Here is a 23,685-nt window from a genome sequence, read left to right as displayed (position 1 = left end):
TGGCGTATTTACATCAGATCTGCCTCATGCAGTTATAATCAGCGATGCTACCAAGGCTATAAGCTGGAATGATTCAAGCCCCATGGCCTCTACCATTGCAACATAAATTCCACTAAAAATAGCAATAATAAGAGAAACCGGCGACATTTAAGCAGAAGTCTGGGCTGAGTATGAGCAAGGTTGGAAGAGAACAAACAAAAGATTATCTGTCCTTTGAAACACCCACCTTCTTGCCAATTCAAATATTGACTGGCTACAGAATAGGAAAATCACTGCTTGCAGTGGGATGGAAATGGCGGAGTTTGCTTCAGAGATAACCCGTAAAGCAAAAACGGTGTTTGGAGGCTTCCAACAAAGGCTGGAACTCCAAAGCAGAAAAAAAGCACTGTGTGCATTGAGGGGGCTATCTCAGGGATGCTGTTTCGGTGTGAAATCTGGGTGGAGACACAGATTTCACCCCAGGCTGCTAGGTGATATTTAGAAGTGCTCAGTGGTAACAACAGCCTTAAAGAATGGTGGTGAGAACATCCTCCCCCACGCTGTTTTCATGGGCATGATGTGAAATGGATGGGGGAAACTGATCTGCCTGGAAAGAAAATCTGTGTGTGCAGGGTATCGCTCAGCGGGATCCGTTCCCTAACCCAGCTCCCAGGAAAGCCACGCAAGCAGAAGTGCCATGACAAGTGGTGTGGGGTAGCATAGGGCATGGATGGGCTGGATGGTCCATGGGGAGAAAGGGAAAGGGAGGAAAAGACAAGGAAGGCAAGGGCAAGACCATAAGTGCCATGATATCAATGCTCACCACTTAAGTCTTAGCATAGCTGGTTGCTAGAATGTGTGCACAGAAATAACTTGTGTGGCTTCATCCATTAAGAAGGAAGATGTCTGGGCTCTCTCCCTCATCAGTGCTGAGAGATGGGTTGGGAATGCCAGTTTCTCTTCTCCCACCACAGAGGAGGTCTTGATACGACTCAGACTGCATGCCTGTCTGTCTCCAGCAGCTCCAGTTAGGTAGGATGAATATCACCAGTTACAATCACCTTCAGCAGTTTCCTGGACCTTTCCTCCAAGAGGATTTCGTATCAGTTACTACATATCTACATTAGCAAGCAAAGCAGCACAGTAAGAGCATACCTGCAGGGTGGCACAGCTGGCAGCGGGGACTCCTGTCCACACCATCTGTGTTTCGGGGTTTTTACTTTGGATTAGCTCTAGTTTGCTCCTGTCAACCCAGCAGTCATCAGCAATGGAAGTGCTTGGGGCACATTCCTGGTGAGCACCCTGCAGTTTCCCAGGGATCCATGTGCCCACTCTGGAGTGCAAATCCAAGTGCAGCAAGTGGGGACAAGCAAGAGATTCACTTCCAAATGCACTCCTGGTCCACAGACACCTGGAGTAGCTATACTCCTACCCACCTCACATTGCTCTTGTTGCTCAGCTATTTCCAGAAAGCAGAAAGGGAGAGCTCCTGCAACTTCTTTATTTTAAGAAAGATATTGCTCAAAGAAAATCAAGTATCAAAGGATTTATTTCTTCTTTCTTGCTCTGTTCCTAATGCTGAAATGGTAACAAACACTTCCCACTGAACTCCCAAAGTGATTACCCATCTTCCACCACCAGTTGCACATGGGATCTGCTTTGTGACATGACTCCCAAGAGCTCCCCTGCCTTCCAACACACTCTGAAGTCAACACTGTTCTGATTAGGTTAAGGTTCGTGTTGACCATTATTTTAATTTTAGTGTGATGGGTGATGGGGTTTTTTTGCCTTTTTTATATCCTTTTTTTTTTTTTTGACCAGTGATTTTTTTGCATTTTAAGACTGAAAAACTTCAAAATCAGTGTTTCTGTCTGGGGTGTTTCATATGTTCATTTTCTAATGCTGGAAAGGCCTGTACAGATCAGTTCTGAGAACAAAGAATCAGAATCCAGTCCCTCCTTTGGCATTAATTAACTCTTTTATCCTCTGCTGAACAAACAACATATTAAGCTTTGCCACAGTCCTCAAAGATATTATTTTTTCAATGGAAGAGGGCAAATGAAGCCAAGGAAAGTTGTAATTTGTTTTAGGTCATTCAGCCAAAGCAAAACAAAATAAAAAACAGAGCAGAATGTGCCCAGTTCCAGATTATGGTCTCCTGCCAGCAGCCCATGCTCCTGCCTAGCGGCACACACAGCTGCACAGGCAGGGGTTGTGCCCCTTTGCACTTGCACGTGAGCGAGGGTCGCAGAGACCTCAAGCTTCTTTGGCTCCCCTATGGGTTTGGGTGGCTCTGGCTTAGGGACTGGCATTTCATCACCTCCTCTGTCCCTGCGTTGGGCAGTAATGTGCAGCCAGCACTGGAGGAAACTCTCTTTCACCTCCTGGGGACCAAGAGAGGAACTGGAGAGAGGCAGGGGAACAGCACCACGGCACAGCCAGCAGACCCAGCTGCTGTTTCTGGCTCTGGCCCTGAGCTGCTGTATGGCTTGAAGACTTCTGTGCCTCAATTTACCCATTCATATGGCTGTGGTTAAGAAACTTGTGATGTTTCCATACATTCTATGTATTTTTTGTCTAAAAGAAAGGTTAAAATAACAATTGATTGAGAAGCGTCCTAAAAATCTATGCTTTCTTTGTGTAGGTAAAGGTAGGGCATCACACTAAACGATCTTTGTGGTCCCTTCTTGCTTTAAAAGTAATAACAAATGGGGTTTTCTATGTAAAGTTTACGTATTTTGTTATTCTTTCCTTTCTAAACTTTATTCATCTGCTTCTGAAGTCCTCACAAATGCACTATTCCTACGCAAAGAACCTTGTTCCTAACCACAGCTGCGTAACATTTGCTAACTCATTCTCTGGTTACCAAAGCCGATGCCCGCTAGCCGTGCAGGACCACATCCCCAGGCGCTGTCAGGCGTCCGTCCGTGCTGGATCAGCTGGGAAGGGGAGCGCATCCCTGTGCCTGCCCGTGCCGCCTGCTGGCGCCCGGCCCCGCAGGAACCAGGTCCCGTGGCGCCATCTAGTGGCTTCGGGTACCGAGCGACAGGGGTCTGCCGTGCTCCGAGCGACCCAGCCCGAAGAGTAAAAATAAAGGCAAGGCATTTGCACTTACTGGTAACTCTCAGGGAATATAGCAAATGCAAAAAACAAACTTCACGCTAATACAGTGAGAATTTTTTAACCATAAGTTTTTCTCTTTTTTTCCAATTTCTATTTCGTGCTGTCACCATTAAAAACACCAGAAGCGGAAACCATAAGAAAGAAAATAAGAAGTCCAACCTCACTTCAAGGATCTAGATCACGGAGGTCAGACCATAAGCGTTATCATACATCCTTCACTCTGAAGTTGCTTAAGAACAACTTTACTTCTCTCCAGGGAGAGGCAGAGCTATGAAAGGGATGCGCTGGAGCAAGTATCTCATCGCTTCTGCTGAGTGAAGAATGGAAAGGGATGTTTCTAGGAAGAAACGGTAAAGAAAAATATTGTTTTCCATAAATACATTTCTACTATTTTTCAGTGGCAACCATAATGTTGAAAACCACAATCCAAACCCAGGATGGCTTGTGTTGTGATCGAAGAACTTGGGCTTTTTTCCTAATTATTCCCAGAAGTAAATACGTCTGAGCCTTTCACTCTTATTTCTGCAAGCTTCACTGGCTGAGCTATAAACCTTCAACTGCATTCAGACAGGCAGAGCATGACCTGCCAGAGGCACATGTCATAGCATGGCATCACAGGTCCTGGCATCAGTGGGACCACTGGAGCAGTCTGGACCAGCCCTATGCCAGAGAGATGAGTTTTTGTGTGATATAGGAAGAAGCACCCCATGCACCCCTTTGATGTTTAACCCCCACCGTGAGGTTGTCTGAAAATCTGACCATTACACAAGATGTTCTAGCTGGCTAAGCTCTTTCCCATGGGCTCCTCAAGGCATTTTAGAAATTCCCAGCTCTGCTCCTTCAAAGTCTGCTGCTGTGTAGGGAACATGACACTAATCAGTGCTACCTTGTGTCAGCACAGTTTGCCCTGTAACACCACACAAAAAGCAAGTGCCTAGCACAAATCCAGGGCATTTTCCCATTCCAAATGTGCTGTCACAGTGTAAAAAATTCTGTATTTCACTGATGTCAGTGCTGGCTTCACACCTTTGTCATGTCAGTGCTGCCAAAGAGAAGCAGTGAAGATGTAGATTTGTTATGGGCACAAGCCCTGAGAAGGAGGTTTAGAAATCTACTCATGAAATATAGAGCATTATTTCTATACTTTGTATGAAATATAGGGTATTATCATTACATATTTTTTCCCAGTGAATGACTTCCCGTATTACTGTTGCAATAGATGCTGAGGCAGATGTGGGGAGTGCCCACAGCTGGGAATCACCAGGAAGCTTCTGCACCCAGAATTACAGAGAAGAGGGCAATTAAAGGCCTTGACTCCACAGGCGTTACTGAGTCAATGCTTCCTTTGGCTGGAGTGAGGGTATTGTCTTTGAAATGCACTGAGGCATCTCCCAGGACTTTAGCAGTGCAACTAAAATAGCAGGAGCTGCATTATTCAGGGATAGGGTCACATTTAAGGTCTTTGCTTTTCGTTTGAAGAAAATAAGTTTTGCAGTTGGTGTCAGTCACTGCAGGTTTGGGAGTTTACTTGAGCTATGCAAGCAGTGCCTTGTCCTCTCACCACAGAGATCCATCTGAATCATGTCAGAGGATGTAAAGCATCCAGGAAGCATTGAGACAGTCACTCGGCTGTGAAGTTCCAGGTTATATTTAGTGGATGCCTGCATACTTCCACAAATACAAATTACTCACCCATCAGGACAGCGTAGCATATATAGAAAATAGAGCTTCACCCTTTAGGAAACAGTTCATGCCCCTCAGGACAATTAGATATGAAAAACTTGGCAGGGAGGGGGCAGATGCAGTAGCTGTGATTTGCATCTTGACGATGACCACATGTAGATGAGTTTCCAAGAACCAGGCATCAGACTGGAAGTGTAGCCAATGAACACAAGCACACTGTCAGCCTGTCGGGGTCCCTGGTACCCCAAAGAGCCTACCTGCCTCACCTAGCCGTTTGCCTCCGCCAAAGGCCTTTGGCTCCAGAACAGAAAGAAAAGCTGAAGTCAGAAAAATTGTTCCTAGCACACTGTTGTTAGGTAAGGACTCAGGGTACTTATTAATATTTATGACTCCATTTATTTTACAAGCTAAATACATGACCTGCTAAACCACCTGGCCGGAATTCTTTGCCAATGATAGGCCTTCACTCAGAATAGCCTTTGAGTCATACCAAAACATAAGTACACAATGACTTCGAGAGCCTTTCTAGGAATTTAAGCACTTAAACTAGTTGCCATAACCTATTTATTCTGACCGTCCTGAACACTGCCCTATGCCTAGCAAAGGCAACAGAGCACATGCATGCTAACAGACTCTCAGCTGAAAGAATAATAAATCTGACATTGCTGAAATATTTTGATAGATCAACAGTACATTATGACACCTCAGCTTTTATTGCCATGGGCAGAGAAGTTAAACCCTGCATGTCCAGAAGCAGGGGGACTCACAGAGTTCACATGAAGATGAGTGTGATGGCAAGGTGTGGAAGCAACTCATCCGCCAGGCAAGTAGCATCCTCCTCTAATCAAAGACCCCAGATCCAGAGGCACATACTCCTGTAGAGTATTTACACATGTAGGCTTCCCCTCTCAGAACATCATGATGAAAAACCTGCATGAACACCTGCCACATTTAGCATCAAACCTTAAGCAAGATCATTTCATCTCTCCGCTCCTCTGTTTCTTCTCCATGGACCAGAGACAGGAGTTCCTGCACCCACAAGGACAGGGTGCTGATAAATCATTAGGAAGTACCCCCAATATAATAATGACCACAAGTCTACAAGAGTGTAGAACATACACTTAGCATGTAGATACAGAAATTGCTGAGATCATGAGCACTAGAAGCCAGGCTGGGATGTCAGCCTCTGGGGAGCCTGGCTCAGCAGGTCCATGGTTGGGCAGGGCTGTAGGGAGCCGGAGATTGGCATCATATGCCATCACTGGGGCAACTGCTGGTGGCCCTGGGCTTCTCCTGGGCAGGGTGGGGGTAAGCCCCGAGCGGGCTGGTCAGGGGCATTATGGCCTGTTAGTGCCTCAGGGCCCAGGCAGACTAAGGCTGTGGCCAGCTTCTCTGTTTTGCTCTTCTATTGGCATTTTGGCTTCTCTTTATCTTGTACAAGTAGGAGGTAGTAAGGAGCAGATTCAGTTTAAAAGGCTCTGGGACTTTAAGAGAACTTCCACTCAAGTGGGCAATATTTTGTGTATGTGGCTTTCCAGCTGCACTACAAGTTTAACTTTCCTTCACTCACTGGGACTAAAAATTAAATTAAAATAGGCAGTAAGTCCAGAGAGGTTATCTCTTCGTTAATCTTGCAGGAAGGATTGGGGTGTATTCTCCAGATTGCAAGGACCCAGAGACCTCTGTAGAACTAACAGACTGCAAGGCTACTGTCGCAGCACTCTCCAAGCTAGCCAGCTGCAACAAGGTCTTTCACCATCTCAACCGTCATACTCTTCATACAATCCATCTGCTGCCTTCTCCTCACCTCATCCAGTGCACACTCTCCCTTGTCTTGCTTCCTCCTCGGCTGCTCTCTCTTCACTGGCTCTCAACCACTTAACTTAACCAGCCACAGCTGCACCTTGTCTACATCGGCCAACCTGCTGCCCCTAAAGCCAACCCACAGCTGTGTATTATCAATGCTAATTAACCCAGCTTCATTCCTCTACAGGCTACATCTTGCTGTGCTCCAGAGATCTATATGGGACTGCAGAAGTAAGAGCTATCTGAGGCCCAGGAGCTCATTGCCTAGCCAGACTGGGCAGTTACAACCCATCAGACAGTTTGTGCATTTGCCTAGCTCTCTCTCAGACATTGCAATCTGCTTTGCTTTCCTTTCCTTTAAATCCTGTTGTTTCAAACCCTTTTTGCTGTGAAGCTGTCTCCCAGCTTAGCGTATTTCTGCCCAGTTTCAACAAATGTTTCAGAGAGTGAGCCAGGCAGGCTCTGAATTTAAACGTGCCTTTTCCTCTGAGCATCTACCAGTCTCTCTCGGCCCCTTCTCGCCAAATAACAAGCGTTCAAGTGTGGTTGCTCTTCCGACTGATCTCTTTTCTGCACCTGTTCCAGCTTGGTTCAAAGGCAGCTCTTGTCTGTGAACAAGTGATGCTCATGGACTCATGAATACAGAATCTTCTACTGTAAATCACGTAATCTTGAAGATATAATAATACAACCATAAACACTTCTATATAAACACTTGTCTGACATACATGCCTTCTAGTCTAGTTTCATAAAATGTGCTTGATGATTTGAGATTTTGCAAGTCTATCGCATTTCTCTTTCCCCACTCTGGAGAGGTGAGAAGTGTTTTATTCATTCTTTGCTTGTCAAATTCTTGCTGTGTTCGATGACCCCACTCTTCCAGCTTTCCAGGCAGCTGCAAGCACCTTGAATGAGAGCTATCCAGATCGTTGCTGAATGTTAAATTAACTACTGAAGACTGACAAATTCATGCTTTTCCCAATATCCAGAGGAGGTTTTAAACCTCATCCAAGAGGTTTATGCAGTGATCACCATAAATACTTACAAATACTAACATCCTAAACTACTGTGTTGGTCAGGCATTGACTGATTGATTGGTCAGGTCAAGTGCCCATGAGCTGGAACACAGCTGGCAGGGTGAAGTGACACAGCTGGAACAGGACAAGCAGGCAATGCACACACTTTCCTTGTAATGAAATTTGTGTTGCATGAGGCTTCTGCATTCACGGCTCCTATTTCACTAGGTTTCTGCCTTTTTGAAATACACCGCAGCTGCTTCACAGATCTACTCAATCACCCAGTGACACATATTTGTGCACTTGCCACGAAGATTTTTGCTTTCTTGCTTCGCCAGCACGGGCAGGAAGTGATAAGGTCTGCTTTAGTTACAGAGATGCATGCTGTGGCAGGCAGGCAGCTAGAAACTCTTCGATAAAGTATGGTTACTTAAGGTCCTTATCTAAGATGCTCCGAAGAGCTGCCATAATAAAAATAATAAACACCAGCCATAATAATTATTAACAGAATTCAAGGAGTCTGACCCTAATCCCCTTCTGGGTTTATAATTTAATGGTTTTGCTGACTTTGACAGAGGTGCTTCCCTCTGAAACTGCTGAAAGTTAAATCAGAATCAGGGCCCAAATCTTTTGACCTCATTTATAATGGAGCTGCTCTGAAAGGTTGCATAGCTCCTCGGTGATGCTTTTCAGACTAAAAAGCAGGTCAGATTTGTAGATCAAAAGAGCTTTTACCAAAGTCAACAACTTCAAATCCTTCCGTCTGAAGTGGCAGGCTGGAGACTTTTACCGGAGCAAACCTCCTAATGTTTATTTGTGACACCTTTTCCCCAACAATAGAAATACTGAGAACAGTGAACATCCACCCTAAACCCTATTTTAAAATCACCTGGAGACTGAGTTACTTCCTTAGTTGCTGAGTTTATAGCATTGCTAATTTTGGTGCTTCTGTCTCCTTATTCTCTTTTAATGGAAAACAAGGCTAACAGGAAATCTCCATGCTTCTCCAAGGAAGAATTCAACCTTTGCCCCATCATGGGGTGAGCCTCGATGTCCCATGGGGCACGTCACATGTCTCAGGTTCTGCCTGAGGGTTCAGGGATGTGCTGGGCCACTGATGGGAACTGAGATGGGGAGCTCTGCCCAAAACATGGCCACAGAAAAAAATTAATAACCACAGAGTGCTTGATCTAAGTAGAAGATGCATCCTAATACTTTTCTATTTTTGACCAAGAAGAACTTGGGTTTATTTCATGGAGAAGTTTCCCTGTCTCCAGAGTCTGTGATCATATCCTGATTGCAGGTCACTGCTGATAGCAAAGACAAATAGCCAGCCTTTTCATGAGAAAAAGAAAAGACAAGCAACAACCACCAGGAATTTAGCTAGTTTGTGTGTAGAAAAAACCTCTTCCATGAGATGGCAGTTTAGGCATGAAACAACTCTTCTAAAACCAGGATCAAAGGGATTAATGGCAAAACATGTTTCATTTGTCCCTTGTTTCCAAACCTGGTTTTGCTAAAGGCGTTGTCAGCTTTGCCATGGATTTCAAGATCAGCATTCAGCCCTTTGCTTCTTACGTAGCATTTGGAGGTGGCTTTTCTATAATGTAAAAACACGTATACCTGCCAGTCTTTAATCTTTTTGAACACAAAGTGTGTTTGTTTCATCAGCATAGCAAATTGCTGTAAAAGCCATTTGGTAGCATAACTTTTCTTGCAGAGCAGATACAAAAAAAGTGCTCTTGGCTGTCTAATGTTAGCCCAAGCATGCACTTTTTATTTACAGATCCAGGCAGTAAATCAAACTTCTTAGTACAGCAAATCATGTCCTGCTCTTAAACTCTAAGGAAAGTTCATGAACCTTCATTTGCTCTTTTTTTACCCTTTCCAGTAACTACAAAACTGTCTTAACGTAAGACTATTTAAACTGTTTGAGAAACATCTTTTACCAAGAACACCAAGTATTTCCTGGTCTGAAGTGGATCATACCAAAGTTTGGTGTTCTCCCAGGAGATATGAAAAAACTTGGAATCAGCCCTGGAGAAAGCCAGTCCTCTTTCATCAGCAGAGTGACCTGACCTGTTGCCGTCTCTGTGCGAGAAGCTGGAGTTACAGTGACAGCGTGGGGGGACCACAAAGAGCTTGATATTTCAGGTCCTTCCCTTCTGTGTCATGTGAACATGTTCATGTCAGGGGGTCATTCAAAGATGAAATGGCTAAAACCCACCGTTTTGCAGTTCAGCTAAAAATCCTCCTAGAAATTCAGACTTGCTTTGAAAACATTTTATGAAAATGCCGCTATGATCTATTCAAAAATTCTGTTTTCTTCAAACTTCTTTTAAGTGTCATTAGAAGTTCTCATCCAGGCATCAGCCAGTTCTATCATCCAGGAGGCATGGCAGCCCTCTGCTTGTGGCTGGCAAGTGTATTTGGAAAACCATCCATTAAGCATCAGTGAAATCTAGGCAGTCGACGTTCTCCTGAGGCTTTGTATAGTTGTGTGCGGGGAAAAATAGCCTAAACCCGAGTGTATTATCAAGCTGGTGGGCAGAAGGCTTTATATATACACTGAATTCCCCACACCCCCGAAGTCCTTTAGCAGCCACAACTTCTATTACTTGCCTCAGGAAAAGTGCAAACTGGGGAAACTGTAGAATGTGAGCATCTTATACCCACACCCAGGGACCCAGCCTCCAACTCTGGCACTGCTTCCCAAATCTTTTCGTCACATGTGACAGAAGACAGTGAACGGGTGGCTTTCCCCCCCAGGGCACTGATCAGAGAGCACAATGACAGTCTGCATCAATCTGCAGGTCAAGTAACTCTCTTCCAGCAGCGCATCAAGTATGTTGGCAATTTTACATGCTGATTTTGTGGTGTCTTCTCTCTCTCAGTTCCCCTGTTCACACAGGACTTTGTAGAAGCAGATAATGTAGTGAGTCAATGTTGTTAGACAACATCGTTACACTGATTTCTCATCAGTAGATGCTTAACACAGCAGCTCATTTTTCACTGTCAGATGTCTACTCTTTTCTTCTTGCTTTGTTTTCCTTTCCCTTCCCTTCCATCTTGCCCATTTCTTTCCACTTCCTCTGGATATTGGTACATCCTGAAAATACACAGACATGGAGTTTTATGTACAAGTTCTGTGTCAGGAGGATTCTGGCTGTGCCCAGACTCTGAGAGCTTCATCAGCTTGACAAAGTCTGAACCAGCCTCAAAAGAACTAGATTTTATCTACTGAGAGACTGACTTTTTAACTCAAAGGGAAAAAAAAGAAGGGAAAAAAAAAGCTCAGATTCACATGCAATACTGAGTGCACAAGCCGGCAAACATTTGTCCAAGCATTTCCTAGAACTCTGTAATGAGTACCACGTGCAGACAACCAGCTATTGGCACGCACAAACAGCGCATTCATGGACTTCCTTGTCCGTGAAGGTTTGCACTTAGACCTCAGGCTGCTATCCTAAAAATATTGGAGTCATATATGAGAGATCTGTTGTCTTCACACAGCTATTACTTGCTATGAGTGATGGAGCAAATTCCCAGTATTTCTGTCACCATCTGTTCTTATGTACTTCCACAAAGATAATGGAAACTTATCCTAAGCAACCTGATCTCTCTTGCTTTACATGTAATCCAGGCTATTGTTTTGGATGGCTTGACCAATATTTTTTCTATATGTATGTGGTGCATAAGGTAAGGAAGAAAGGGAAAGGTAGCCTAACTAAATACTTTAAGTTGCTTTCAGAATAAAATACGTCCTGGTAGAACAGATGACTACAGCCTGTGGAAGTGCTTAATAATAATAATAACAAAAACAACAACTAAATAAAAATGTTTTGTTTGTGAAAGCCAGGGAAAATATTAAGAGCCATCATTCTGGCTTCACAAAACACTCACATTGCATGCAACAGCCACACATGCTCTATTTGATGCACCCTGTGGTCTAAGAATTAGGGTCACAAGGTATGTTTGGAACCTGGAAGCAGAGGGGGCTGCAGGGACTCCTCTCAGCTGGAGTCTCAGCCTTTGCCTGTGCTGAGCCCACCACCGTGCATGCTATTAGCATTCATTATGTGAGAGTGTTTTTGTGATGTGGGTGCATCTCCACCTGGAACGAGTTGAAAAAGCATAAAGGCCATCAAAGTGCTATCAGATGTTATTAACATTGAGCCCGCTAAAATCTGGACTACATCTGAACTACTGGCACACAGATGACAAGTCCTAAAGCCCATTAAGAATTTCCTGAGTCCTCAGACATATTGCTTGTGCAAAAGATGCTTCTGAATGGGTTGTCATTCTTTAAACGACAAAGCAGAGGATAAGAGGAACAGTTCTGACGGTTTCATTAACGGCTTTTCAGTCTAGTCCCTGTATCTTCTTTCTGCCACTGTTTTATCTCTCAGGAGGCTTCCTTGCTTCTGCCCTCCCCGTGGCTCCTGATGGTGACACCTGTGCTGGAGCCCAACAACCATGACCACTGTGCTGGTTTGAGAAAGGGCTCTCCAACCGTGGGCTGGCTGCACAAACCTTCCCCAGGCCACAGGCACCAGCCCTCACCATCTTTTTGGTCTTTCAGGCATCTCTTCACCATATTTAAGTCTATACAGTAAATGGCTCCTTCCACTGCCATTGCTATAATTTTCTCCCTCTAACCCTTCTGCCCAAAGATGATTTTCTGTCCCCTCCACTCATTCCTCCATCCCTCCCTCTGAAATTCCCAAACCAGGAATACCCTCCTCTCTGCTCCCAAGTGCTCGTGACAGCTGCCATCTTGGCCCAATCAGGAGTGATTGATCCAGCATCCTTCAGCACCAAGCGCATTTGATCTGTAAAGCTCTCCAGCTGGGTCTGTAATAACTCATATCCTTTGTGGGTTACACATCAAGCAACTCTTTCCCCATCAGTCACGTCTTTCCTGATAGAAAAGCTCCTCCATGAAACCCTTCACAGCTAATCCACCACCTCATGCAGCATGTGATGGAAAAAACTTATGAAAAGCAGTATTTTGTGCTGCTTTGATGCAAACAAGCGGATTTCCATCTTAATTTTGTTGAATAAAATCTTCTGGGGGCAGAGGTGGTGAATTCTTCTAGGATTTAGACCATGACAAGAGCAGTCAACTCATAAATATTTATGCCTGAGGCTCACTAAATGAGCTGCTACTCACTACCTTGTTTCATTTTCATTAACTATGTTGCTGTATTTATTGAGCTACAGTAAATAAATATACTTAAATAAATTTACTGATCCTGCTGCACAGACAAAAGCGCTGCTGTCGCTGTCAGCGCAAGGCTGCGGCACACTGCCCTGTCCTCTGGGAAACTGGCTTCCAGCTTCGGGAATAAGAAAATTAGGGCCAGATATTCCTGTTTGTGTGGGATGAATGTTTCAGTGCAACTGAGCAGAAGACATAAATGCCTTCTTATCCCTGACACTTGGGTGTGTGTCCAGCTATCCACCCTCCTTTAGGTTCACAAGACAAATGACCACGTTATATTTGCTTCAGGCTGGGTGTGTAGTGTTGCTAAATCGCATTTTTTTGGTGATACGTTTTGCAGAATCAGAATGTGCTCATTTGTCTACCTTGCACGCAAATCTGAAATTAAATATCTCTTCAGAAATTAGATTTACGGAATATTTTGTTAGCTGTATCACAACCTGTTGTGACGCACTACAGGCACTGGAATCAGGTCAGCACAAGGCGGTGCAGACGGTGGGTTGCAAAGGGAGAACACAAGGACAGGAAAGTTTGTAGAGAGCCTTCCTCCTCATCTGCCAGTTTGGGAGTCAGTGATTATTGAGCCAGAAGTGTTATCTTTGTATTTAATTGCTTTTCAAATTTATCTTTCATGATTTTGTCCCATCTCCCATGGGATCTAGTGTGAACTTTCAACCACAACATCCTCCCATGCCAGGGAGTACTCACAGCTGCATTATATGTTGCGTGAAGTACCATTTTCTCTTCTTTCTGTTTCTTTTCTTAAACCTGCCACATGCAAGTTTCATTTGGCAGCCTTAGCTCTCAAAATGAAAGACATTTAACAATCATTCCATCATTCCCTATTTCCCCTCCTTGTGCCCTTCTAGTGTTGCACATCTCTCCTTCAGTCTCTTGCCTCTTTCCAGACTGGAGAGCTACTCTGTGTCTCATACGGAAGTTGCTCCCTATCTTTATTTATCCTTTACGCTGGCCTATAAACTTTTTCCAGTTTTGCGTATTCTTTGGCATGTGAAGGACAAGAGCTGTGCATTGTATTCAAGAGGCAGGTGCATTGTCATTTTACAGAGGGTCATGGTGATGTGATTTGTTCTCTCTCCTTCTATAAAACACATTTTCACCCCCCACAGCTGACAGGTTCTGTATGAAGGAAAGCTGTTTACTGCCATCCCTTGGCCAGAACTAGAATGATTTGGTGCAGAATGCTTATTGCAAGTCCAGCCAAAATTCCCTAAGTCCATAAAGTAAATGTGAAGGTATCAAGGTACCATGTCAATGCAAAATCGATAGGGGATGAATTCAGGATTAATCTCTCTCCATAAATGAGTTCTCACTGATATAAGAGTAACAAGTCAAAGGATATAAGGACTATTTCTGACTGATGCTGGCAGCGTCAGGCATATCACAAGGGAAAACCCTGAGGAGCAGGAAGTTCTCTGATCCAAAGCCCTTTAAATCATCCGAGTCCTTTCATTGATTTTTAAAACTCTGGCATGGATCCAAAGCTCTACACTGATTTTAATCCAAAGGCATGAAATATAGTAATATGAGAGTAGTCTGTACAGAGGGACTTTGTACGTGAAGCCAAAGTTGTGGTAAACATGAAAAAATTAACCGGAGATCCTTCCAGCTGCTGTATTCTTTATTGTTATGCTCATTAAACACTTTTCTATATACCATCATTTATTATATATTTTGCATATCATCAGTGCTTAATCATAACTAATTGTTAATAAGGACTGCACACACATTACCATGTACATGGAGTGTAACAGAGGTAAGATGCTATATAAAATCTCAGCTTCAAATGGCAAATTTGCTATGGAGAATAATGACAAGCTGTCATAACCAAGCATGCGTTAATATCTAGAGATGTCATCCACATCCAGTGGGCATGCATATCATTTGCAAGTTAAGAAGTGGTTAATTAAACTCAGTGGTTTCTTTTATAGACGGGGTTTTTTTGACAGAAAAAAATTATCACTGCTAGCTTGAATTAGATTATGAATAATATAAGCAAAATCTTGAAGAAACAGCGTTATTCACATATTAATGTGCTCCAAAAATACAGGATCCTCACCACACCCCAGTGAAACAGGTCGGCCTTTCTTTCTGTGAGTGCATCAAGGAACTCCAAGAAGTCAAGCAGTCTGTGCAGAGCAAAACATGGGTTAGGAGTGAGGACTGTGGGATTGGTGTCCCAGCTTCAGGGTCACTGTGTGCCTTCACCCAGGTGGCCATCTCCAGAGCAGAACTTGTCATAAGCACTTCTCCAGCTGGGCACGATGAGATGCATACCGACTCTGGGCTGAGTACAGATATGATAAATCACGATGGGAAAGCAGTGGCTTCAGCCCTGAACAGATGAACAAATATCTGACCGATTTCTGGACAGGGGACAGAGAAAGAGGGGACAATTTGGTGTTCCTTCCTTTAATTTTCAAATTCCTTTGGCTTGCACAAAGGTGCTGTTTTTGCAATACATGCAGTCATGATGGAAGGGCAGCTGGGTTCATGCTCCTCCTCCTCAGCTCTCTCAGATGATGTATCATATTGCAGTAGCATGCTGTCCCTGTTCAGTACCAACAGCCACAGCCAAGCTGTCCCTGGCTGCAGACAAGGTAGAACAAGGCAGTGATCTGGACCTTGCTTGGACAAATGCTGAAAAAATAAAAAATAAAAAATCCTAAACTGGCTTGCTGTGGGAGAGAAGACAGAAAGGCTGCTGAAAGTCAGAGCTTTGCAAAAGGTGCTAGGGAGCACTGGCAGGGAAAGCCTTCTGCTTTTTCATCATGTGTCATCTTCTTTTATTTAGGAGATGGGACCTTGTTGGGAAGTACTCCCTGGAGATGCCTTCACCAAGTGTCTCCTGAGGTGTTCAGCCATTTTACAGTGGATTCTCAGAGGAAATCAGAATAAAATATGCCTCCTGCCAGCCCAAGTCAGAAATGCACAGGAGCAGTTTAATCTCATTGCAGTGGCCAGTGCTTACAAGCGAAGGAGAAATGATTGCTCTTATTTTGGATATATCTTCTTTGATGGCATCTTTTTCTCCCCACAAAATGAAATGACCTTTTTATACAAAGCAATCAAGCGGTCTTGGCCCAGCTTAAAAGCGATGAAGACAATTTCCATGCCAATAATAATATAGAGGGAAAAAAACAAGAAAAACTTGGGGTGTTCCAGTTGTGTGTCTCCAAATCCAATAGTTGTCAAGGTGATAAAGCAGAAATAAAAAGCTTCCTGAAAATCTAACCTGGTTTCCCAGTGTGGGAGAATAGCAGCTGCACAGGAGATGTACACAAAGATAACTAGCACCATTAATACAATTGGCACATCTAATTTTTCTAACTGTTTCCCTATCTTGTCAAAATTCTCAATTACCCTGGACATTGTCTTTCCCCTGGCTAGTTCAGGACATGAACTCCATCTCTCAATGCTTTTATTTCTTGTCAGTTTTGTGTGTTCATTTTCTCTGGCAATTAACATTTCAAAAATTTCAGCATTGTGGTACTTGATTGGCTTTCTTTTAACACCTGGCTGACTTCTCAGCACCTCCATAATAGTCAAGGGCTCACTGATGACTACTTTAGACTGCGCCCTGGGTTTCAGCTCAACCTCTTTGTTACATGTGGATCCAGAACAGAGTTTAGAGGCTAGAATTTTTGACTGTAGTTTTCTGAATTCATTGTAAGATTTGGATAAGACAGTTGCAAGGATGTCTCCCATGTCTGTCAGGACCAAGAACATCAGAGGGATGCCAAATAAAGCATACAACATACAGAGGTATTTTCCAGTCCGTGTCACAGGGTAGGTGTTACCATAACCTTGAACAAAAATAAGAAGAGGAAGAGAAAAGGAGAGAGAGAACATTGTGATTTATTAGGTATTCATGTCCTCTGAGCTTTTGGTTGCTGTCAATTGTAAAAGTAAATTTTTAGTCTAGAGCATACTGTTCTTTTTGCCTTTGCTTTGAAGTTAGCAAAATTTTGGAGGCTTAAATGCTCGTTACTAATGCAGGCATCCTACCTCTTCAAGCACATGGAGGCTTGGATTCTGCCAGTCCTGCTGAATTAACTCTCCCTGCTTTATCTGCACCTTACCGACCATTTGACTTAACCATCTGACAACAAGAGGCTGTTTAGGGAGGAGAAACCAAAGGTTTGGGCCAGCCCAAGCCTGGTGTGCAGCCTCTGTCCTGCCGGAGAGAACGGTATTATCAGGGAGATTTCCTGACCTGGGGATCTGGGTTAAGAAGGATCCAAAAGGCAAGAAAGCAAGAGAGGTGTTGGGCCCCTGGGTCCCTGCATGTGGTGGAGCTGAGGGCTGAGCTGGACCAGCAGCTGGCACTGGGGGAAGGCTGTGCACCAGGAGGTGGGGGATCGCCTCCCGGCCAGCCTCCAAGACCTCACAGGACCACTGGAGGATTTCTGGGAATGAAGCTCCCTGAGCTCTGGGAAGATTCAGATCCAGATGACCGTCTGAATCTTGAAACTATGGATCAGGCTGGGACAGTGACAGCCATACCTCAAACTTCATTTCTTTGCCCAAACTACTTGTGGCACATGGTGTGCTGGTCACAGAATGTGAGATTGCCCCTAGTCCCTCAAGCCGAGCTCTAGCGCCATTTCTTGCTGTACTGACAGCATGTTTGACCAGCTTCATAGTTTTCAGAGATTCTTAAATGCACCTAGAGAAACAAAGGGTCAAGTGAGGAAGTGTTGTTTATCACATGAGGAAATGCATGTTTATTCTAGAGTACTAAAGCTTACAAATATCAATTACAATGAATAGGGAGGTACTACTAGGCACATGGCCTTTATGATATATAAAACGTAGCAGAAGATATGCCCTTTCCCTAAATTCCATTTGGGTGTTTGTATTTCCTTCCTCTAACATACTGCGGATGAAACTTAAATTGTAAATTAGTGCTTTTCCATTACAGTGGGAGAAAACATCAGCATTATATTAACTGTATTAAATTTTAACAACCATTTTTCTTCTCATGCTCCGAAAAGACATAAAGCCTTTCTTCTCTCCCTTCAGAAACATTTTTCTTTTCTAGATGATCTTCCAGGCGAGGTACTTAGCCTGTAAGACTATTAGCTCATATGCTGAGGCATGGTTTCCTTCAATTTCTTTGTCCATTCATATTTGTTTTCACTAATAGCTGCCATAGGCTTTTGGTCTGCATCCAGCCTGAGTCCCCCTTTGCTGTGAGGCACTGAAAAAACATTTATTCCCTGTCACTCTGCTCCCCACTGGCTAACTGGGAATGCTGATCCTTACTGCTGAAGCAATTGGGGAAGATTAATTATTGTAGTTATTGTATGGAGTTTTGGGGTGGTTTTTTCCTCCATTCCCAGGCACTAAAAATACCTAGTGCAGTTTCAAGGGCTAAAATTTATCCTGAGCTTAAATTTAGCCATGCAGAATTCTAGCCCAGCTGACCACTAGGCAACCTCTACAGGCAAAGAGACGGCAGTTCAGCCAACCGATCTTCAGACTAGATGCCTCACTTCTCCTAGATAATTAAAGGTAGCCAAATTGGCTCTAACCTGAAGTGATTTATCAGTTCCTATTACTGCAAATAACAAACAAACAGAAAAGCAAACCCACCGCGATGTAAATAGCCTCCTACTAGCAACAAATATTCCAGGCTTCTAACTGATCCCAAAACTCAGCTCAAAACCTGAGGAAGCTGTGTTAATGCTCAGTGCTACAAAGGCCAGAAATAATGACAGTTTAGAAATAAATATGTTAGGTCACTGTTTATTTGTAAAGTCCCATGTTAAGGGAGATGGGTAAATATACCCCAGCAAGAAGTTTTCAACAATATGGTTTTCCATCAGTTTGCTGAAGTCAAAGCTTTCTGGTAAATTGTCCTCTTCCAAACGTTCCTAGCTGTTGTGTTTATACTAGGAAATACTCACTGGGGTGAGGATTCAGGTCTGCACCTCCAGGCTCTGCCTCTGTCTTCAAACTCAGGGGCTGCAAGAAGCTGAGTTTGAACAGTCACCTAAGCCATCAGTCTGAGGGCCAAGCCTCCGCCGTGACTTAAACAGCACGCAAGCGTGTCCTACAAGCTCCAAGGGAGTATATTAACTCCCATATATATATTAAATAGATCTATATTAAATATATTATTAATATATAAAGTATTCAAGGTTTGGTTTTTCTTTTACATTAAGATGCATATCCACGCGGGGATTTTGAGTATGTCCTAATGCCTTTGCAATTTGATACAACGCTGTGGGAATATTTCCCATCCAGCTTTGATGCTGAAAAATCCAGATAGTCAGTGTCTGTACTTGCCAGCATTTGAGGAAGGTTAGCAAAGGGACAAAAGTAGCTTTGGGAATGGGCACGAGGACTTGTATTTAGCAATGCAGGGGGAGCCAAAACCAAAGCAGATGTTTCTATTTCATCTGGGTCCTCTTCTGAAATGTGAAGTCAGAATGAAAGATTTCAGAAATGTGACTTAAACATGGCCATGTGCTGTTAACCCAGAGAAGTGTGAATGGCAGCTGCATGGTTAAGTATAGAGCTACAGATTTACAAAGCTGGGTTAGACATAAATAAGAGGGAAACAACTGAAAAACAATATGTGCATAATGAATTACCTCTTTAATAAGAGGTACTTACTATTATAATAGAGGTATTTAATAATAAATTACCCAACATACTGCACAATAACAGGAGGGATAAGGTTTGACTGAAAAATGGAGCTTTCTTTTTACTTTAATACAATAGTTTTGTGTACATGTCATATATGAGTACATGTTATAGTATGCATGTAATGATGCAGCTAATTAGTGTTACTATCATGAGTTACTAGATCCTGACTTGCTTCGGAGACTCAGCTTTGTCTCTGCCATTTGTGTTGGCAAAACCACCTTCAGACCCATCACCAATACTCAGGAGAAAAATTCAAAAGGATTTGGGGTTTGTGTTTGGTTGGTTTGGGTTTTTTCATTCCCCAGAAGAAATACATTGCAGAAAGCAGCAATAGCACTTGATCCTGCAGGGGGGTTACTTTACCTCTGAACTTACCCACGGTTGTGAAGACTGTGCAGCAGAAAAAGAGAGACCCAAAAAAAGTCCATTTCTCTTTTGGATTGACAAACCAGTCTCGTTCAGCTTCGCTGAGCAATTTATGGATTTTTTGCTTAAACATCTCCTCATTTTCTGTCATGTTATCTGTTACAGTAACAACAGGAGATAGGGTGAGTGTTTGCAGACCGCCACTCAGAGAGCAGCCAGCCTGTTGCTCCAGCCAAGTTTTCTCCAGCTGACAATCTGCTCGTACTCTTTTAGAAGCTAAAAATATTCACCTCCCCCTCCTCCCCGCCCCAACCCCCCACCCCACCCCCCAGCACCAAGAACAAATCAGGTGAGTCCAGTGGCTTTGGTGAGCAAAAAAACGAGGAACAAATAAACAAGCTATGCTCCAACAAAGTAAAAATATGACACAAAGATAAACATAAAGAAGCAGGGCAGGAACATTGGATATGCAGCTTCCAGCCTGAACATCCTGTTTTATTTTGGACTCCCCAGGAGATTAGTCTTCTTTTGATCAAAAAACACTTGAAATGCAGAGCCGGTAGGTGACTGGTACGAGCTGCTTGGGTTGGGTGTGCTCAGCACCCTGCTGTGGATCCCAGAGCCTGAGCTGCTTGGGTGGGTGTGCTCAGCACCCTGCTGTGGATCCCAGAGCCTGTCCCTCCTTCCTCCTCCCCATGGTTGAACCCTGCTGGAGGGGACATTATCTACAGGGATGCTTGCCCCAGGCAGATCATCGTGTTAGCACAGCTACCTGAGTGAAATTCCAAGCCTGTGTATGAGCCCCAGCACAGATCCAGGAAGTTTTCTACCCCTTCTCCTCCCCTCTACCCTCTCCATCAGCACCACTGAGTCTGGGACGCAGCACTGCACCTGCATCCCTCTGAGCATCCCATCGCCAGAGGGCTGGTAGGGAAGCCTGGAGCTGGGAAGAGGGAGCTGGAACAGACCTGCGACAGAGGAGTCGGTCCCCAGCAGTCAGTGGGAAATAGCATGGGAATCTCAGCTGCTCTTTAAGGACCTTAGGGAACTTGGGCAAAAGGGAGAACACAGGCACCTCAGGAAAAGTCTTTGCAGGCAAGAACACAGGGACCAGGGAAGCTTGCAGCCAAAAATCACAGCTAAGGAAGACAAGCAAACAACAGCAGTCATCAGCTAGGCAGAGGGAAAATTCTGTTTGCAGGTTCAGCTGTCAGTATTTTGAAGAATGCCTTCAAAAGTCTCATTCAAAAAGCAAAAGAATGAGTAACTCTCTGTACAGTTAAGTCATTTTGAAATTCCAGTACATACCTGATAAATTTCTGGAGATGTACCACAGATTCTGCAGAAATTTTCTATATTCTTCACTTGAATTGACCTTCCGGTTACCTTCAATGTGGGAAAACATGAAAGCCCCAAGAAAAGCATAGATGACAAGAGACAGAATGAAGCAGGCATGAGGAAATACTGCCCAAAATATTTTTTTACATGCCCTTTTACCTCGCAGAGGCTGTGATGTTGATGCCATCCTAAGCTTACTCTTTTTTTTTTTTCTTTTTTTTTTAATTTTGTGGAGAAGACACAGCTTTTAGAAATGAGGATGAGGTTGTAAAAGCTTTTGCATCCTAGAAAAGCTTCTCCTGTGAAAACAAGGGTTGCTCTGCCTCGGGCTTTCAGATCACATGTCTTTATAAATGAAGCTTGCACTACATTCCCAATGGAAAAGGAGCACAACTAATCAACCCTTGAAATACTTCGCAGTTGACAATATGCCACTCTGTCCCTGAATTACTATTGATCAGCCAGCGCCGTAATGCGCACAGATTACCAGCTTCTGTGGGTTTCTACTGGAGCCAACCCTTGTCTAAAGTTTCTTGTTCTGAACTACAGTTTCCCATTTATACGGCAGAAACATTTCCAGCTCCCAGGAGGGAAAATGCACACTGTAAGAGATGGATTTCTTTAAAGATTTGACCCAGAAATGAACAGAGAAATTTAAAATTATTCAAAAGAAGAGGTTGTCTCTAATTGTTGTTGCCTCTGGGCAGACTGTACAACAATTAATTTCCCCTTCAAATGGCTTAAAGAATCTCTCTATATATACCATGCAATCTTGGGGAGGGGGGGGGGGGCTTTTGAATTTTAAAGGATTTCTCTCAAAAAAGAGTAAATAAAGTTCAGCCCAGTTCTCACTTGATTAAAATCTTCCTATTAATTGAAATTCCCACTGACCTTAGTAAGTAAGGATTCAGTTCAAAGTTAGCCATCTTTGCAAACTATATCCAACTTTTAAAATAAAACCTTTCTTTTCATCTGTTGCTCTAAAACACTTAGAGCAATGAGCAGTATTGCTGCCCTTTACAGTGTTAATAGTGGTAGTAAGGGGAGTTGGACTTCACAGAAAGAGGTGTTAAATATTTCATCTCTAGGGGTCTTTCATGAAAAATTGAAACAGTCTTATGCAGCCTAGACCTACTGAGCTGTAGACAAGAAACATGTCCATACTGCAAAGATATCCTACATGGTTACAGTGATTTCTTCTAGGTCAAACTCTAAGCAAATTGGATCACAAGATATTATAGGCTCATCATTATCATATAGAAGCTTCCACTGTAGAAAAGAGGCTTTCAGGGCTAAGACAAAAATAAGCCTCTGTGCTTGCTACTTTTCTGGTTATCTGACTCATTGGCTCAGTCTTGCTTTGTGACAAAAGATTTGTAAATCCCCTTAGTGCAATCAATCTCTGGTGGTGGGGTTTTTTTCCCCCATTGACCTGAAACACAGCATTGAAAACTGCTGATGTTCATAATTAATCAAAAGCAACAGAACTTCCTGAGAGGTTGTACTTAGAGGTAACGTACTTAGGTTTGGTGTCCTTACCAGTGGAGCAAGGCACACAGAGAAGTCAAAGGGGCAGCTGGAAGAGCAAAGTGGCTGTAGGCAGTGGGGTGCCCCATGCTGGAAGCATAACGCTGGCTTCTCTTGGGGAGTTCTGTGGAGACTGGGTACCAACATTACCTAAATTTATAGAGTTTACTTGGATTTCTAAAGAAGTCTTATCAAAGTCCCTTTCCAAATGTCTCTGAGAGAATTAAACAGCTATGGCATATGAGACAAAGTCTTCACAGGACAAAATTAATGGTTAATAGAGAGGAATGAAAGGCAGAAATAGAAGGCAGAGTGAGATTGCTGGTGGAGTTACACGTGGGTGTGCGCTGGAGCTCTGCTGTTCCGCATGGTCATACGTGACCTGGAAAGAAAGTAAACAGGGCAATGGCAATGTTTGATGATGACATAAAGTTGTTCAGAGTAGTGAGACTGAGGGCAGATTGGGATTGTAGGAGGACCTGGGGATGCCTAGCAATGGAATGGCAGCTAAAAGCAATGTAGATACATGTACAACAGGATAAACAATCTGAACTTCGCATACAAAGTAAGGGGCTCTGGGCTGACCATCATCACTCAGCAGCAAGGTCTGGGGGTACACATACAGTACCACAAACACCTCAGCCCAACAACTGATTGTGGTAAAAAGGCAAAGCGTATGTTGGGAATTAGGAGTTAAAAATAGAGACTAAAATATTGGACACCTATATAGTACTGCACAAATGTATGTTTGCACATACCTGGAGGAGCCAATGTGGTTCTGGTACCCTGCTCTCAGCACATATTCAAACTGGGAAGATTTCAAAGAGCAAGAAGGGTGACTGAAGGTATGGACAGCTTTCAGACAAGGAATGATTGATTAGTGTCCTTGGCCAAGGGAATAAAAACAGGAACTGAGGGAGTATGTAGCAGCAGTCTTCAAACTGA

At 43.5% G+C, this 23,685-nt stretch overlaps 1 protein-coding gene across 1 annotated transcript; it reads right to left on the bottom strand.

The window, feature by feature from the left end:
* Positions 1–14,469: 14,469 nt before the first annotated feature.
* KCNK18 (potassium two pore domain channel subfamily K member 18) lies at positions 14,470–21,621 on the bottom strand. Its single transcript, XM_037400321.1, has 3 exons — positions 21,184–21,621; positions 19,885–20,031; positions 14,470–16,658 (listed from the first exon to the last, which is right to left on the bottom strand). The coding sequence occupies exons 1-3, from the start codon at positions 21,398–21,400 to the stop codon at positions 15,847–15,849; spliced, it is 1,176 nt and encodes a 391-aa protein (XP_037256218.1). The 5' UTR covers positions 21,401–21,621; the 3' UTR covers positions 14,470–15,846.
* Between the last annotated feature and the right edge of the window lie 2,064 nt (positions 21,622–23,685).

This window comes from Falco rusticolus, chromosome 9 (genome assembly GCF_015220075.1).
Source record: "Falco rusticolus isolate bFalRus1 chromosome 9, bFalRus1.pri, whole genome shotgun sequence".
In the NCBI taxonomy this organism is placed as follows: domain Eukaryota; kingdom Metazoa; phylum Chordata; class Aves; order Falconiformes; family Falconidae; genus Falco; species Falco rusticolus.
Note: the sequence above shows the minus strand (reverse complement) of the source record. Positions and strands in the feature narration are given on the sequence as shown.

What these genes read in the sequence shown, in the direction of transcription:
- KCNK18 (XM_037400321.1), bottom strand. Translation starts at nt 21,400, where the DNA reads ATGGCATCAACATCACAGCCTCTGCGAGGTAAAAGGGCATGTAAAAAA. An exon ending in CATCTCCAGAAATTTATCAG is followed by an intron (nt 20,032 to 21,183) that starts GTATGTACTGGA and finishes TTACTGTAACAG; the next exon opens with ATAACATGACAGAAAATGAG. An exon ending in CACAGTCTTCACAACCGTGG is followed by an intron (nt 16,659 to 19,884) that starts GTAAGTTCAGAG and finishes TTTTTGTTCAAG; the next exon opens with GTTATGGTAACACCTACCCT.